Genomic DNA, 16,111 nt, shown 5'->3' on the forward strand with positions numbered 1-16,111 from the left:
ATTAAAAAGAGGCCTGAATGTGTAAACACATCTCAGTTTTGCTGTGTAGATGGTGGCAGGTGGCACGTAAAACAATGACGCAACTACAACAGACAAACATGCAGACAGCAGAGTAAATAACCGAAGTAAATAACTGCTGAAGTAAAGTCAAAAGAAAATTTTTTTTCTTTAATTTACCGACTTTCAAGGATTACAAGGACCCGTGTGGATGCTGGATAACTGAAGTAACTGTTGGTTGTGGGCTTCAAAATTCACGGGGTGGTGAGAAAGCTCCAGGAAGATCTTTGAAAATAGAAAAATAAGTATTTAAGTCATTTTGCTAAAAATACAGTAAGTACATTGATGTGTTGTATACTTATTTGGGGAAAATATACTGTGAAAATATGTAGGGAGCTGAGCCGAAAGGAGAAACAAAAAAATTACAGGCCATCTACATCCCGACCTTCAGCTATGGTAACTGAGTTTTAGGCACTGACCAAAAGGATGAGATTGCAGATACAAGCAGCCGAAATGAGTGGCTGAGGGAGATAGGGTGAGGAGCTCAGACATCATGAGGGAGCTCAGGGTAGAGCTGCTGTTCCTTTTCATCGAAAGGAGCTGGTTGAGGTAGTTTGGGCATCTGATCAGGTGCCTCCTGGGCGCCTCTTGTTAGAGGTTATATATATCTCATCAGGCCTGGGAATGCTTTGCGATCCCCTAGGAGGAGCTGAAAAAGTGTTGCTGAGGAGAGGGACAGCTGGAGTACCTTGCTCAGCCTGCTTCCCCAGATAAGTGGATGAAAATGGATGATTGGACAGTATGTAGCGTTGAGTTGAGAAACTGCACATGCAAGTAAAAGTGTTCATTAGATCCAATAAAATATTCATAAAGGGTTCAGTGATTCCTCAGAGAAACTATACTAGTTTTTTAACAGCATTTATTTAGCTTTCTCCATACAATACATTTAATGTACAACAGCACATACTGTATTCTGAAATAACTCTCAGTATAAAATAGGGCTTCTACAATCAAGGTACAGTCATAAAATGCTCTGAGGGACATGACGACGACTGCAACAGTAAAACACCTTCATATAAAGCGCAGGATATTGAGAGAAGTGATTGTATTTGCCGAGCTGCTGCTGTGGGAAGCAGAACTTCACACCACACCTCTCAGAGCATCCGACATCCTGCAAGAACCCGTTTTTTTTTAAATATATTTATCTTGGTTCTGGTTTCACAACTGAGGAGATTCCAAACGATGATCAACGCATAAGAATATGATCTATTACGACTGCTGAAAATATAACTTTTGGTAACATGAGAGGATAAATCAGGCCTTGTTTGGATACTGAATATATATACCAAGGTCAAAGCATACACCGTATTATGACTGCTAATCAAGCCTATATCTTTACAATCATATATTGAACTGTTCGTTTGTGACTGTAGCTGTAAAGACTGGATTGTTTCTGAGTGTTTTCCGGACATCAAACACTTAAACACAGCAAAAGTATACTGTACTATCACTGAAGCCACAAGAAAACCAGCTTATTTCAAACATGGTAAACATCGGCCAATTATAGATCATTTTGAAAAGGAGTTTTAATCGTCTGCAGATGTGTACCAGAGCGCACGTGGGCCTATATAGTGTCTATAAATGTGTCTTTAAATAGAATACACATAACATTGACCAGCTTTTGTGTTAGTTTGCTATTACGTAGTGCTTCAGGTGTTGAATATACATTATATAACATGTCCAATTGGTATGAGAGAAGGCCTAGGGTACAAGGAAACATAAAAAGATAGAGTTTGACTGAGAGGCCAAACAAATAGGAGAAAGAAAGGAGAGATTTGTCTCGAGTCTTGAGGTAAGCAATGTGTTTCAGTATAATGCCCTACAGACAATCATACAGTTACAATCATTAATTCTCTATATACAAACTTCCTGATTTACATACACTGTACTGCTCCTCTGTTTAAAATTTAATAAAACTAAACGTGAGATCATATCTGTGGTGCAACTTTTTTTTTTTTTTCGAGCAAGGAGGGGAAAATCCACGAAGCCTGTTTCATGAGGTGGGCGATAATGAACATTATGGCTATTGAAGATGGCCTGTTTCCTCTTGCATACGTCACGCATACTATCAAATATCTACAACAGTGCAAATTTTTCCTGTTCAGTCAAAACACTCGCAAACATTTGGCTAAAAGAAGTTATATGGTGGCGATGGCAACTATATGAGTAGATGCTGACATAGAACATGTACATGCCTGCGTGTTTAATGTATCCATTAGGCCTGTATGTTTTAGGGGGTCACATCAACTCTGTTTACTGCGTTGCATGAATGGAGGAAGTCTAATGTGGCACGGTGGCTCAAATGAAAGAAAAGAAAAAGGAAGCGAAGACAAACCAGCACTCTAACCCACATGGCTCCACTGGATGTAGGCACCGTTTTTACTGTTACCTTCTTAGAAGACAAGGTTGAGCTCAATAACACGTCAAGCTTATCCCACATCTCTCCAAAACATACGCTGCGCCACCTAAATGTGTGTCTATTGAAGGAGGCTTGATGCAAATACGAAATAAATGTGCTATAGTAGTAACAGTTTGCGCACTCATTGACACTACGGACTGTAACTGAGACATGACATCAACAAGCTTTACGAAGAAGAGGAGGCTATAGGATGCTACAGTACTAGTGCTACCTGAACATGCTACAGATCGAGACTACAACAATGGGAGACGGTTTCACATTAGCACAAAGCAGGAACCAGCTTTGCTGAGGAGCTCTACCCATCCCAGGCCACAGAGCCGCCGCTGACTCCAGCTGTATCCAGAACCAACATCTTGTTTTAGTTTAAAAAAAGAAAACCTAAAGAATGTGTTCTTTGTTTTAGGATAAATCCTGTCCTCGGAAATATTATGTACCATTTTTAAAATGACAAAAGTACCGTCTTTGCAGCTTGATGGATCAAGTACTTAGTAAAGCTGGCTTATTGTGTGCAGAGGAAAGCACCCCATCTGTAGTCAGTTCCTGTCATACAACACACACACACACACACACATACATCCACACAAACGCATCCGCTCGCACACACGCACAAACCCTGAAGTTAGGAACGATTTCTATCGTCACACAGCACTATCGTTTTGATTATCATTGAGTGAGAGCTGGGATTGCATACTGTACCATACGTCTCCGAGGAGAGGCACCCTTCATCAATATCAGCTCATTCATTTCATTTCACACACTCACACACACATACATATACACACACACACACACACTGGAATAAATTTTTAACTAGTCAAAAAAAATTACAATCACATGCTTTATAACGGAATGTAGAGAAAGCTCATACCAGACCTTCCACTTTAGCCGGGACTAAGCCAAGCACACAGACTCTGTTACGAAGTGTCTCCTTGGCTTTCACCGCAAAAACTTAAGGATTCAGAAGATTTTCAGACGCTTGGGTCTTAAAAACCCATCTCATGGTCACTCAGCCATCTGTTTAATAACAATGTTCTGAAGGGATTTATACATAACTGTGATGCTCTGACAGCTGTCCCTTTAGAAAGGACTAAAATAGTTATTTTTTAAATTATTTAAAATATATTCCCCCATATTAGGCAGGAGCTCTGCACCTACTCTATCAAATTCCTGGCAAATATAAGTGTACCAACAACTGGCTCTACCAACACACATCTGGACTGAGTGTCCGCTCTTCTACATCTTCCACAACGTATATTTCACTCGTGCTCTACTAGAGAATGCAAAGTGATCAGACCTTTAAAGCAAGCTGCATTCAAAGTCTTCTGTGTGAGATATCTGAGAACAACATGTGCTGACAATTTCTGCTTCCCGCTCAAAAAGCTCTGTAACCTCCCCGGGTTTTCTATCTGCCACTCTCCACTCATGCTGAGAGAAAACCTGATTGTTTGCTCTGTAGCGGGACATGAAACTGGTTCATTTCTCTCTTATCACCATTAAGTTAACAGAGCGTTTAACAATATGCCCGACAATGCTACCCTCAGCTTACATAATGAGCTGTTAGTGTGCCTGTGAGATTGAGCCGTATCTCAGAGCGAGAAAGAACGTCAAGTCTGTAAAGAAGCCGTTCCATGCCATGCTAGCCCCCTCTGCAATGCTAATACACCCTGACTGAGTGATCCTAGGGAACACAAGTGTGTACGTTTTGGACTTCTAGGCAGGTAGAGTTTAAACACAAGAATTTGGCAGCTATCGATTAGGCTACTAAATCCACAAAAAAAAAGTGCACACACATTCACTTTGTTTTTGTGACATCTTGTGTTTCCGACCTGCATCAGCTCTTTATATTTGACTGTTCTTTGTTTAAAAAAAATAAATTAATCATTGATTAAAAAAATCAAATATAACTCTGAGAGACCCCCAAGCTTAATCTGATCAAAGTGCAGCACCCCAGCGTCGGTGGAAGGAGTGGAAGTGTTTGAATAGCTTCAGATAGCAGGTCCTAGATCAGGGACTGGTGGGGTTCTAGCTCTCTGAGAGTAAGCCAACCGCACATACCGTGATAGATATACTCACAAACAGGATTGCTCTCTCACACTCTCTCTCACACACACACACACACATACACACACACACACACACACACACACACACACACAGAGTCTAGCTTAGATGAGTCTGGCCTCTCCCTCCATGTCTGGCGGTAGATCACACACTCCCGTGAAGTGCATCTCCTTTCCTTTGCTTCCCTGTCCCGTCCCGGCTCTGGCCCCCAGGCTGGGAGAGGGCTGTTGGGCCTGAGGGTCTGGCGACGTCCCACGGGGGATTCCACCTGCCCGCCTCTCTTTCAGGAAGACCTCTAGTCGGCGCAGCATCTGCTTGGGGTTCTTTTTGGCAAACAGCTCCACTTCTGAGGGGTTGGAAAACACGGAAATGGTGGGACTCATGCCGGGATGACAATCTGTGTTTAACTGCGCTTTTGCAATCTGAATGTTCAATGTAAACACCCATGACTCAAGTAGACTGATACTAAACACAAACCTGTCCATTTAATACCAAGGCAAAGCCAGCTGCTCATTTAGCCGTTTTCCCATTTCCAGTCTTTGTATTAAGCTAAGCTCGCTGTGGCTACATATTTAATAGACAGATATGAGAGTGGTATCTGTCTTCTCATTTCACTTTCAGCCAGATTAAACATGGTTGATTGGTTAAGTATGCAAAAGGCAGGGCAAACCTGTGCAGTTAAAAGAATACAATACAATTTTGCGCTCCTACAACATTGTTTGACTCACAAAGCACAAATTCTTAATCGATGCAGCAGAACCACAGATACCGTCTTTTTCATCAGACACTTTGCAGAGTTGCATTGTTTTTACTTTTCAAACAATGCAACTCAACCGCAAACAGCTCATTGGGGATTCAGATGTATTATGATAATGGCTAGCAACTAATGTTGCCTTGATCTGATGGAAACCCAGTGTTTCCCCACTGGATTACCATCATGTGTGGTCATAGCTGAAGGGGGGAAAATCAGCTAACTTTATTTTTTGTGTGTGTCCATTTGTGTCATTCTGTTCCCCTCTCTCTATATTCAGATGGTTTTTGCGGGTCCATGAACAAGCAAAACTCTTTTTTCTAAGCAACAGTTTGTGGACTTGGAGTCGCTGGGTGCATAATTAATCATTCGATCCAATCAGAGTTGAGCAGATTGATGGATTAGAAGAGGAGCTGCTATACAGGCAGTGAATGCAAACTTTTAGACCCAGTGCAATGAACTTTTACTCACTTTCACTGTGCCTGGCATTCTGCTGATCCATCTGTGCCCAGAAAATGCTCTGCACTTTGAGAGTGTGGAGCAATGTATGACAAAAGGTATATATATTTCAATAATGCTCCTACTGAAGGTCCAACTCCAAAACTATATAGTCAATACATGGGAGCAAATGTTACTGTGGTGGGTCACCACAAATACATAAATGTTTGGAAAAACCCTGGAATCCAGTGGTATCTGCAGAATTAAGAGATAACCGACGCTGAGTCTATCCTTACCCCTTGAGGCACTTTATCTGATTTCAGACAGCTCCTTCTTGCCTAAAAAGGCTTTATCCAGCTGTTTTCACATTAGCAGTGGCACTTCCTAAGATCTGTTAACAGACTTTGATGTGTAAAAATGGTGGAGCCCCCCTTACTCAAGCAAGATCAAATAAAACAAATTAGGACGGACTTTCACCACAACACAATGCATCTGCAACATAATCAGAGATCTTATTACAAATGAATGATTTCATAGGTGCTTATTAAGAGTAGACCACATAAACCATATTTTATTTTCTTTACCTTTTAGCACAAAGCCAGAGTCAACGATGGTCTTCTGTTGGGTCTTCCACAGTTGGTACAGGTGCAGATACGTGGCAACGTAGAACTCATTCAGCACACCAACCACTTGCTGACGACGATTGCACTCCCTGGTGTGAGTAAAGGCAGAGTGTTGGTGAGAAGAGATTATGTGCGATCGATAAACAAGCCCCACACATACTCAAAAAGATGCAGTAAAACAAAAACTGAGGAGCAGTGACTCACTTGGACAAGGCTTCCTCTCTAAGTACTTGCAGAGCAATGCGGGTCATGTTGATTGACATCACACTGAATGGAAAGTTCTACACCAGAGAAAACACACAAAGAAATTTAGGTCCACAAGGAGTACTTACAGAGGCAACAAGAGCGAGGCCTGAAACGAGCTCGTCTTGTAGCTGATTTTATTGATCCCTGAGGGGATATTCTCTTTTTTGCTCTAGTTTCCTCTGCAGGGAGGACAAAGGTCAGGGTCAGCTACAAAGCATGCCTGGAGAGGGAGGTGTGTCAGTGTCTCTGAAGGATTAGTGAAATCTGATTCCTGAATGAATGCATGCACACATTCGCTGACATGAGCAAATTGCCTTATGGGAGTGTATTTTATGACCCCGTGATAACCTGTGTAGGGTGTTGTGATAACTTGTAGATGTCTCTAGCCAACGGTAGAGTCTCTGGGTCCATCACAAAGTACAGCGTATGCATCAATCCAAGGAAACCAGTGCCACGTAGGTCAGTGGCTGGGTCTGCACCTGCAGTACAGCAAACAAAACCAACATAGAGATGATGCAACAACACATGGAGTTGTGGCGTTTCATATTCTGTGTGAATACTGTCAATCATTTTAGATACAGGTTTTCTTTTTTAAAATAAATATTATAGCATTACTAGATCGCACAGAGGCTTTGGATTGATTTTTTTTTAATTAATCAATTTATTTATTTAGACACGTTGTAGAAATACCATGTGTGAACCTTAAATACTGTTAAGTTAAGGAGCAATTTATTATCAAGATGACTTTTACATTCATAGACCACAAAAATATCTTACCCTGAAAGCCGATGTTTTCCCAGTGCGCCCCAAAGCGAGGACAGTCCAGCCTGCTTCCAATCAGCCTCTTATAAATGGTCTGAAGGACACGCATGTGGACTGTTTGGCTGTTGTCCACATGGCCTATGAAAGACAAACACAAATATGCAAGAGTGAATATCAACCCATGGTTTATTGGAAACACTGATGACCTTTACACGTGGTGGGATGATTGCGCAAACAGGCCTAGAAAACACACACTCACACTGAGCGATGGCAAAGACCAGATCCCTCTCCTCCAGGAGTTCCCTGTGCAGCCGTGGTGGTCCAAAGAGGAAGTGTGTGATCGCGGCCAGACCTGTCCTGCGAATGGTTGGCTGGATGTTCTTCTGCAGATGAAGAGTTGAGACAGAAATACAACACCACTTTAAAATTATAGTTAGAGCTATCAATAAAGTTTTGCTTAAACGATTTTAAGCAAATCCACAAATAAAACACCTCTGTGTGTGTGTGTGTGTGTGTGTGTGTGTGTGTGTGTGTGTGTGTTCCGATGTGTGGGTGCATGGACTGAGGGATGTTATATGCTGTAGGCAAATTGTGATTCCTGATAATGGGCTTAATAAATAGAATTGATTGATTGATTTGATTCTTAACTGCAGATTTCTATCACAATCTACTGAGATAATTATACTTTTTAGCAGGATGTATGTGTATGTTGTAAAGTCTTTATTTACCTCACCAACAATGGAAACAGGTCTTTACTTGAAACAGCTCTTCATTTCATCTTTATTTAAAATGTCCATTGTTTTTAATGCTCTTCTTTGCTGTGTTAATTTGCTGTTGCTTGTGTCTGCTGTTAATACAAACTCTGTTTCACAATGAAATGGTTCCCTTCCCATCCATGGGAAGCTTTTACTTTGAAATATATTAAGACAATGTTTCACCAATAGAAATAATCCAGTTGAAATATACATTGTGCTGAATTTATTTGTTCCAACACACTGCTCCTGCTGTTATTATCTGGGAGTTTCCCATTACTGAAATATCAGTTCATATTTTAGAACTCTGGGTATGCAGCGTTCGTTACCAGCAAGTCCCCGAGGTCTGTGGTCTGGAAGTACTGCAGGGCTTCATTGAAGGAAATGAGCGGGGTTGGGTTCAAGTCCTCAGTGAGAGCTGGGGGATATTAAGGAAAAGGTTACTCTCTCAGAACAGCACCTTACAGGCAAAAAAATCAACAAAGCCAAAATCATTTTTATACAAACAAGTGAAACAGCAAGATCCATCTGACCTGGTTGGACGTTCTCGAGAGCCTCCCACTCCTGTCTGGCCTTTTCCAACTCCACATTTTCCTCTGCAGAGAGAATAAAAAAGAATTAGGCAGTAAAACAAAATTATACACCCAACTGTGACACACACACACAAACTTCACCAGAAGCACTGAATGGGGATGAGTACTCGGCCAATTGGCTATGGTGCAACGGCCAACACTCATCCAGTTCATCCTCAGTCATAAATCCTTCCTGTCTCACAGACCTGCATCACTCTGAGACCCTGAGCTTCCTCTGAGCAGGCAACCTGCGCTCCTGAGGGAGGTTTTACCTGCAACAGCTGCCTGGTATCTAGGATACACCGTCTCACAATCCTGTGGGAAGACGTTGTGAGACAAAAGAGGTTGTGTGAGAGTATGTGTGTGTTACCTGCAGGTTTAGGCTGGTCCCCTCCGGCTGCCAGGGTCTGCAGAAGACCGTTCTGCTTCAGTGCTGAAATCTGTGCAATAACCAAAAATGGATTAATTAATTATCAATGAAGGACATATTGGGAAAAGTGAGATGCTGAGAATGAAATCTGATTACTGGCAGGGATCTGAGTGGTGCGCTGCCATTGGTGTGGTCTTTGACATTATGACTAATTATCAGTCCGTTCATGACCTGTGAAGACAAACATTTGAATGGTCAATTTAAAATTAAAACATTTAATAAGAAAAACAAACTACAGTTGATTAATGAGAAGTGGTTTTGACTCACAGGCTTATGGTTGGAGTGTCCGTTAGTGATATCCTCTAATGGTTTACATTCACGGGACAAACCATTCAGGCCCTAGCAGGGGGGCAGTAATACAGAGCAGATGCTTCAGACATGCACAAAATGTAAACATAGTACAGCTTTCACTGCTTTTAAGACAGGCAATTCATCATCATCGTATGCTTCATTATGTTCTCACTTATTGATTCCGACATCCCTGAAAACTAAAACTAAATTGTAAAAAAAATAGGGATGCACAATAATGGATTTTTTTTTTTTTGCCAATATCTAATATGCCAATATAACAACTCATTTGGCCGATAAATGATATCAACATTGATCACCACTTTTTTCTCCAACTGATTTTAGTGATCTCTTCTGTGGTGGAATTAACATTACATGCATACTCTTACAATGATGGCAGATGGAGACATAAAATACAATGCTTGTCAATCTATGCAATATCAATTTAATGTGCAAAATATGAGTAATCCTTAAGCCTATGGTTTGTATGTTATGTTATGTTTTGTACGTGTTCACGATGCTAATAATACTTTTTTTTAAAAATATCTGTTTGTGATATTGGCAGTAATCAGCACAATGGCCAATTCAGATATTTCATTTCAAAGCCGAAACCGATGATGTGCCAGTATTATCATGCATCCCTAGAAAAATATTTATGCCTCTAAATGTCTCAGAAGTTGGTAGATTCATTAATTAAAGGGTGCATTTCCTTTAAGAAAAACTGCCCCAGCCGTCATCCAACCAGGCAGGGGACATACTTATCCAACTGTTTACAAAAGAAGCAGTACACAAGGATAGAAGCCAGGGAGCAATAAGTAATGTTATGGCTAGAAAACCAGGCTGGAGATAAGGGAAATGCCCTGTCAGCTGCCGCCATAGCAGCATGCCAGGCCAGTCAGACCAGAGATTACAGCTAAAGCAGCGGGACAACTGTTGACCTTAGGCCTTAAGTTAAACACATGTGACAGAACTGCTTAAACAAATTAGCTCTTAATTGTTTATTATACAACAGTGTAGTACAAGAAAGGAACGTTTATCCCTGAAGGTGACTACATCAGTATGGCAACAGGTGTAAGAAAGCACCTATTTCCATTCTGTTGACCAACACAGCAGGCGTGTTGCTGTCAAGCTTTCTGTTTTAGTGGTGTTAAGTTGCTGTAAACCCAAACAATGGAATAAGATTAAACGGTTACAAACTTCAGGAGCAAAAGTGAAATAACATTACCTCAGTGTGTGATGTGACATCAATGTCTTCCTCCATTGCATATGAGTGTGTTGGCTGGCGAGCGTGTTCCTGATGGTGGCCTCTAAAGGCTTCTGTAGTCATGGACTGAGATGGACTGAGGAGCTGATGTGAGGACCACCATGGTTTCTGTAGTGCACATTTGTAGTGACTGCGAGTATCTACGCTTTTCTCCTCATATACAGAGAGAACTCAACGTCCACAGTCACCAGGATGATTCCCCCAAACTGTCACTGGTAGCAGAAATCCATACTGTACACATCATATTCTCTTCTTCTGTGTAATTGCGATGATTGTGTTGTTTTGATGGCAGCCTGGTTATATTAGCTCCCCTTAAGTCTAACCTTGAATGTGCACACTGACAGGAATATGCAGGTATCAGTCCACAAGAGCTGACAAGAAGAAATGGCGATCCATCAATGCACAAGTTTCCTGGAAACCTGCCTCCTCCCTCTCCTCCACAGATCTGCTTGGCCAGTGGGTCCGTGCCTCAGCCCCATCAGACGTACACAGAAGCTGGGGGATGACATTGCTTTTCGGGGCTTGGCTCTCCCCGTCGACACTTCATTATTTTGGCACTAGAGACAAATCCAGTACACACCCACAGGTACCAGTACAGTTACAGTTCACCTGCACCAAAGCTGTGTTATGTCTTCAGCCTCACATGAAACTGAAGCAAACGTCCAAAGTGAGAACTGAAGGTGTCCAGTGAAATGTGGGTCATGGATAGAGCTCTTGAGTGTTCAGAGTCCTGAGAAGGGGCTGTCATATGTACACAAGATCTGAAAACTATAACAAAAAGAATAATTACGCTAAATAATGTCAGGGAACATCTGTCAATAAACAACCGTGGCAAATATAATGAAATAAATATTTCTATTTCTTTGTGAGCAACACACAAATCAAATTATATTTTTCATAGTGTTGTCAAAAATATAAATTTATTGATACATATCAACACTGAACATTTGAAATAGTTTAAATAAATCCATTATTGTAATAAGAATATTGAATAATGCATATTACAAAAAATGTGAAACACAATATGGGTTTAACCATGTCAAACTTTTAAAAATTACTATGAAATATAAAGCTTTAGCTTATTTGCTGCAAAAAGCTGTCCCTTTTTTTATGGTCTTTGTATGTTCCTGTTTGATGGAGAAACCAAAAATTCAGTATTTGAAAGTAAATAAGCACATTTACTCATTTGTTATTCTTAAACATAAATTTGAGGCTATTTTACTTAACTTGGACCATAGACTTTTCATGTGTTGATTAGTAGCAACAAACAGTAGAATGACTGACTGTGATAAATCTTAACAATAAGAAAGAGCAAGTAAGCTTGTACCGGTGTATTGATACTGTGGAAAATGACTACTGAAAATGTTTCAAATATTCAGAAAAGAGATGACGACAATTAGTCGAAGATCAATTAATCACTTGTTTAATATTTAATCTAACATGTGAAATTTAAATGATCAATTGACAGGCTATGCAATGCTGCCAAAATATATGCAATTTTGCTGAATTGTATTAAAAACACAGTTGTTATTGTTTGAAATAAACGTAACATTAAGCAAATAAGTTTTTTTTAAAATAACGATTGATCGATCATTGATTCTACTAATAATCGATTAAGGAAAGTGGATATGATTTGCAACCCAGGTCAGACTCAATTTGTATCAATAAATAATTATTTTTTTAGGACACTACATGATGGATTAAAAACACCCAGCAGCATATAAAAAAATCAACAACAAAATGCTAGCTACACATTATTAATATGTTAATAATACCGTTGCAAATGACTTGTAGAGGTATTAAATTTCTGCACTGAGTACTTTTTCTAAGCTTTGGTAGTTTTATTTGGATGACTATTTAAATGCACGGACTTTTACTTGCAATGGAGTACTTTTACAGCGTATTCCTGCTTTAGGTGAAGAAACGGAGCTGGATTGTTCTTCCACTTCTGTCTGAATCACAGAAAGATTTTCTTTTTAAAACCTAAATGTGTTACACCAGAGTGTCAAACTCAAGCACTGCGGTATACATGCACAGTGTCATGACAGTGTCACATAAATATATCGAGTAGGTGCAACTTTATCCGGTGACAGTTGTGTACTGTAACATATCTGACAGCTACAGCAGCAGCCTAACGTCAGCTAGCTAACATTATCTGTAGCAACCAATAAGCTAGCAATATGTCAGCTAGCAACCCCGCAGGCACAAAGACGCAGCTACTGCTTCTCCTCCAACCGAGAATGCATTACCCACATACACTGCGTGAAAGCCGACCAAAATTTGCGACAAACCGCTTAAAAAATCATGTCATGAATATCAAGTGCAATTAAGTAGTTGTGACCAAGCTAACACAAGAAAAGCCAGCTGTCAGGCTAACTAACGGGCTAGCTGTAGCTCTATTGGACTGTAACGGGGATGGAGTCTGTGCCCAAATCCGACAGCAACATAATCATCCATCCGCTTCTGTCTACAGCAGAAAATTAAACCGCTACAAAACGCTGCGTGCTACGGCCTGTCCGATTATATTATGCGATTTGAAGCTTTTCAAAAGTACCTCAGTTTTTGAGTGTTTCTCCCTCCAATCTCAGCTTCCCTTCCCCCGTCCAGTGGCCACGGTAATTTCAAGTGCATCCTGGGAATTGTGGTTCCCTGTCGGGCTGTAGCTTCATTACGTCATTGCTATCTCTCACACAGACACTATAGGCTGAGAGAGCAGGGAGCCTGTGACCTCCTTTTCTATCTGCACCTCCCTGCAGCACAAATACTCTTCTTTTCTTAAAATACAGGATAGAGGTTTTTTTCCCCTCTGAACCTGATATTTAATATACACATATTAATAATGACAACGTCTAATTCAAAGATTATTATTTTTTACTTAAGGGACTGTTTGTTATATGTGAGAGGGGAGGAAGTGGTGCCAAAAGTGGGAGATGTGTCAACATGTGTTTTTAACCTTTTAATACCTGGATTGAAATCAGTTTACTTTACACCTTTTACAATTATTTTAATCTCTAAGAATTGGCAGATAATTAGCTGAAATGATTTGTCAAAAAAAAAAACAGGAAAAAATGTCCAGAAGCTATATTTATAAATCTCCTCATTATATATCAAAAATTATGTAACAGTAAGATTTTTTTAACACTTCTTGAGGTCTTTTTCTTTTCTTTTTTAATTTTACCACCAATTTTTGCCATATCGTCTCTACATTATTTATCATAGCCGGAAACTGTAAAAATAGAAATTATCATTGGATTTTTAATCTTCTTTTTTGCCAATTTCTTGCAATTTTTTGGGCCATTTCATTAAGTTGCTCATCACCCTTCCATGTTTTTGAAAGAAATCAAGCCAATTTGCTCAGGTTTCAAAAGGTTAAGCACTGGGAATTATGTTTTGTGTTTTGGCTTATGCAGCTGTATATGACCGTATTTTGTATTTATTTTACCACCAATTTTTGCCATATCGTCTCTACATTATTTATCATAGCCGGAAACTGTAAAAATAGAAATTATCATTGGATTTTTAATCTTCTGACAGTCCTTGAGCACATAACCAAATTCATGCACAAAATTCAAGTATTTCATCAAAATCCCTGCATTCTACATGTCTCATTTTAAATGTTGCCAAAAAGTAAACCATTTGAAACAACCAATTGGCATTCACAACAGCAATGAAAAGCCGTGCAAGCTTTCATAGTCAACGTTTAACTTAAATATCAAAGGATAGGTTTTTAAAATCTAATAACTCATTTTTAATGGAGGGAGGTTCATGCATTTTCCCTGAGTCTCATAGGGACGCTCAAGAAAAAATATTTGTAGCTTCAGGGAAGATCACAAAAAACAACAACAACAAAAATTGAAGTCATACCCCAGCTACCTCTCCTCTGATGAATGAATAAGAGTCCCTAACCTCTCCAGAAAAATTATAAAGTGCAAAAAAATTACCCACTGTTCTCCCAACAAAAACAAAAGCTCATGTCAAGAGTTGTATTTTAGTCAAGGACGCAAAGATGGAAACTGGATGAAAAAATTCAATTTAATCAAGGCGGTTATCAGCGCCAGGGATTCAATATGACTGCCAGTTAGCTTGTTTTGTCTTCCTAGTCTTTTACACAACTTATCTGTGCTGGATAATTTTCCCTTTCCTGTTCCACAATTTCTCCACTCCTCTCAATACACAAATAATGGAACAAGATCTCCAAGTGGCTACAACTCTCCTCACATCTGCTTATGTTCACATTTTAAGGAATTTCAAGCAGATGTCAATTATTACTCTCTGGAACATTCTTTGAGGAAAAAAAATGTTTGTTTTGTGTTGCACAAGTCAGCCCTTCGAACTATTCCACCGAAGTTTGCTTTCTTTAGCGGATACTAGAGTCAGGATAAATCAAACTGTGCATATGTTTTATGCCTATACTCTCAAAATGATTACAGGAAAAAGGCTACCATAGTCTACAGGTCACAGTGAACGACTTACTTCATGTTTCACCTCAGAAATGTACTTTTATGTCATAATTAATTCTGTAGTAATGCTAGTTAAACTATTGCCGCCAACTTTATCATTTGAGGCCAAAATTGAGACTTTTATTCCTAAACTTATCTAATCCTGGCCGCCCCTGCAGTCTGCACTAAATCAAAGAAAATGCGTTGTTACAAAACATTTTGGATCAACTCACAAAATAGGAAAAAATGTTGCACAACTGGCAATAATGGAGGACAGAGTTCCTGTTTTGGATTAAATCCACTGTTACTCGATCGCAGGGAATGTGCTGCTGGCTCACGCCAAGCTGCTCGTTCTGCTGCTCTCCTCACACATCTGAATGGCCAAACACCTGCTCGTTTTGGCAAACTCTCAGTCTGAAAAGCCATCAAGGAAAAGGAAGACATATTTTTATGAACTACATTTCTCATGGTTTAAAAAGAGCTTTTATATCCATCCATCTTCTCCATGTCAAAGTGGAATTCCTCTGAAGTTTCCAAGAGGTTTTCCGTTTTGCTTGTGTGTCTGTGTGGCCAAAGGTGTGTGGATTATGTTTTTATTTGTTAAAACACAACTGTTGAAATGTTTTATGAGCTTTAATTTGAGGACAAAGACAGAGTGATCATTCTCCAAACTGCTTTTCCAGCAGCATAATAAAAGCTTAAAAACACAAATACCAATATCATTGCAATCTTTTATTCACTTGGCAGTCATTGTGATGTAATGCATCTGTGCAACAATAATAAATAAAATGCTGATATAAAAGTGCAACTTCACAGCAGAGGAAGGGGCAAGTGTTATCAGAAGGAAACAATATGCAGTTTGTTACACATTTTACTGCTCACATTGACTCAACGTGTGTGCCAACATAGACTGGACTGATGTGCATGAATGTGTCAGAAACAATCAGGCACACAATGTGCAAGATGCAAAATTTCATGACAGGTTTTCTATCAAGAGGGGCAAGATAAA

General features: G+C 39.8%; 1 protein-coding gene across 1 annotated transcript; it reads right to left on the bottom strand.

The window, feature by feature from the left end:
* Positions 1 to 1,565: 1,565 nt before the first annotated feature.
* Positions 1,566 to 13,277, bottom strand: elmod3 (ELMO/CED-12 domain containing 3). The gene is made up of 13 exons (XM_042488289.1): positions 13,218 to 13,277; positions 10,625 to 11,431; positions 9,379 to 9,450; positions 9,208 to 9,282; positions 9,052 to 9,121; positions 8,643 to 8,705; positions 8,439 to 8,527; positions 7,617 to 7,740; positions 7,373 to 7,495; positions 6,944 to 7,074; positions 6,554 to 6,630; positions 6,311 to 6,438; positions 1,566 to 4,883 (listed from the first exon to the last, which is right to left on the bottom strand). The coding sequence occupies exons 2-13, from the start codon at positions 10,724 to 10,726 to the stop codon at positions 4,642 to 4,644; spliced, it is 1,296 nt and encodes a 431-aa protein (XP_042344223.1). The 5' UTR covers positions 10,727 to 11,431; positions 13,218 to 13,277; the 3' UTR covers positions 1,566 to 4,641.
* Between the last annotated feature and the right edge of the window lie 2,834 nt (positions 13,278 to 16,111).

The sequence above is a fragment of the Plectropomus leopardus genome, chromosome 6, assembly GCF_008729295.1.
Source record: "Plectropomus leopardus isolate mb chromosome 6, YSFRI_Pleo_2.0, whole genome shotgun sequence".
In the NCBI taxonomy this organism is placed as follows: domain Eukaryota; kingdom Metazoa; phylum Chordata; class Actinopteri; order Perciformes; family Serranidae; genus Plectropomus; species Plectropomus leopardus.

Coding starts and splice junctions, on each gene's coding strand:
- elmod3 (XM_042488289.1), bottom strand. CDS start 10,726: ATGACTACAGAAGCCTTTAGAGGCCACCATCAGGAACACGCTCGCCAG. Junction 8,528..8,642: donor TCTCGAGAACGTCCAACCAG/GTCAGATGGATC, acceptor AATATCCCCCAG/CTCTCACTGAGGACTTGAAC. Junction 7,741..8,438: donor CAGACCTCGGGGACTTGCTG/GTAACGAACGCT, acceptor CTTCATCTGCAG/AAGAACATCCAGCCAACCAT.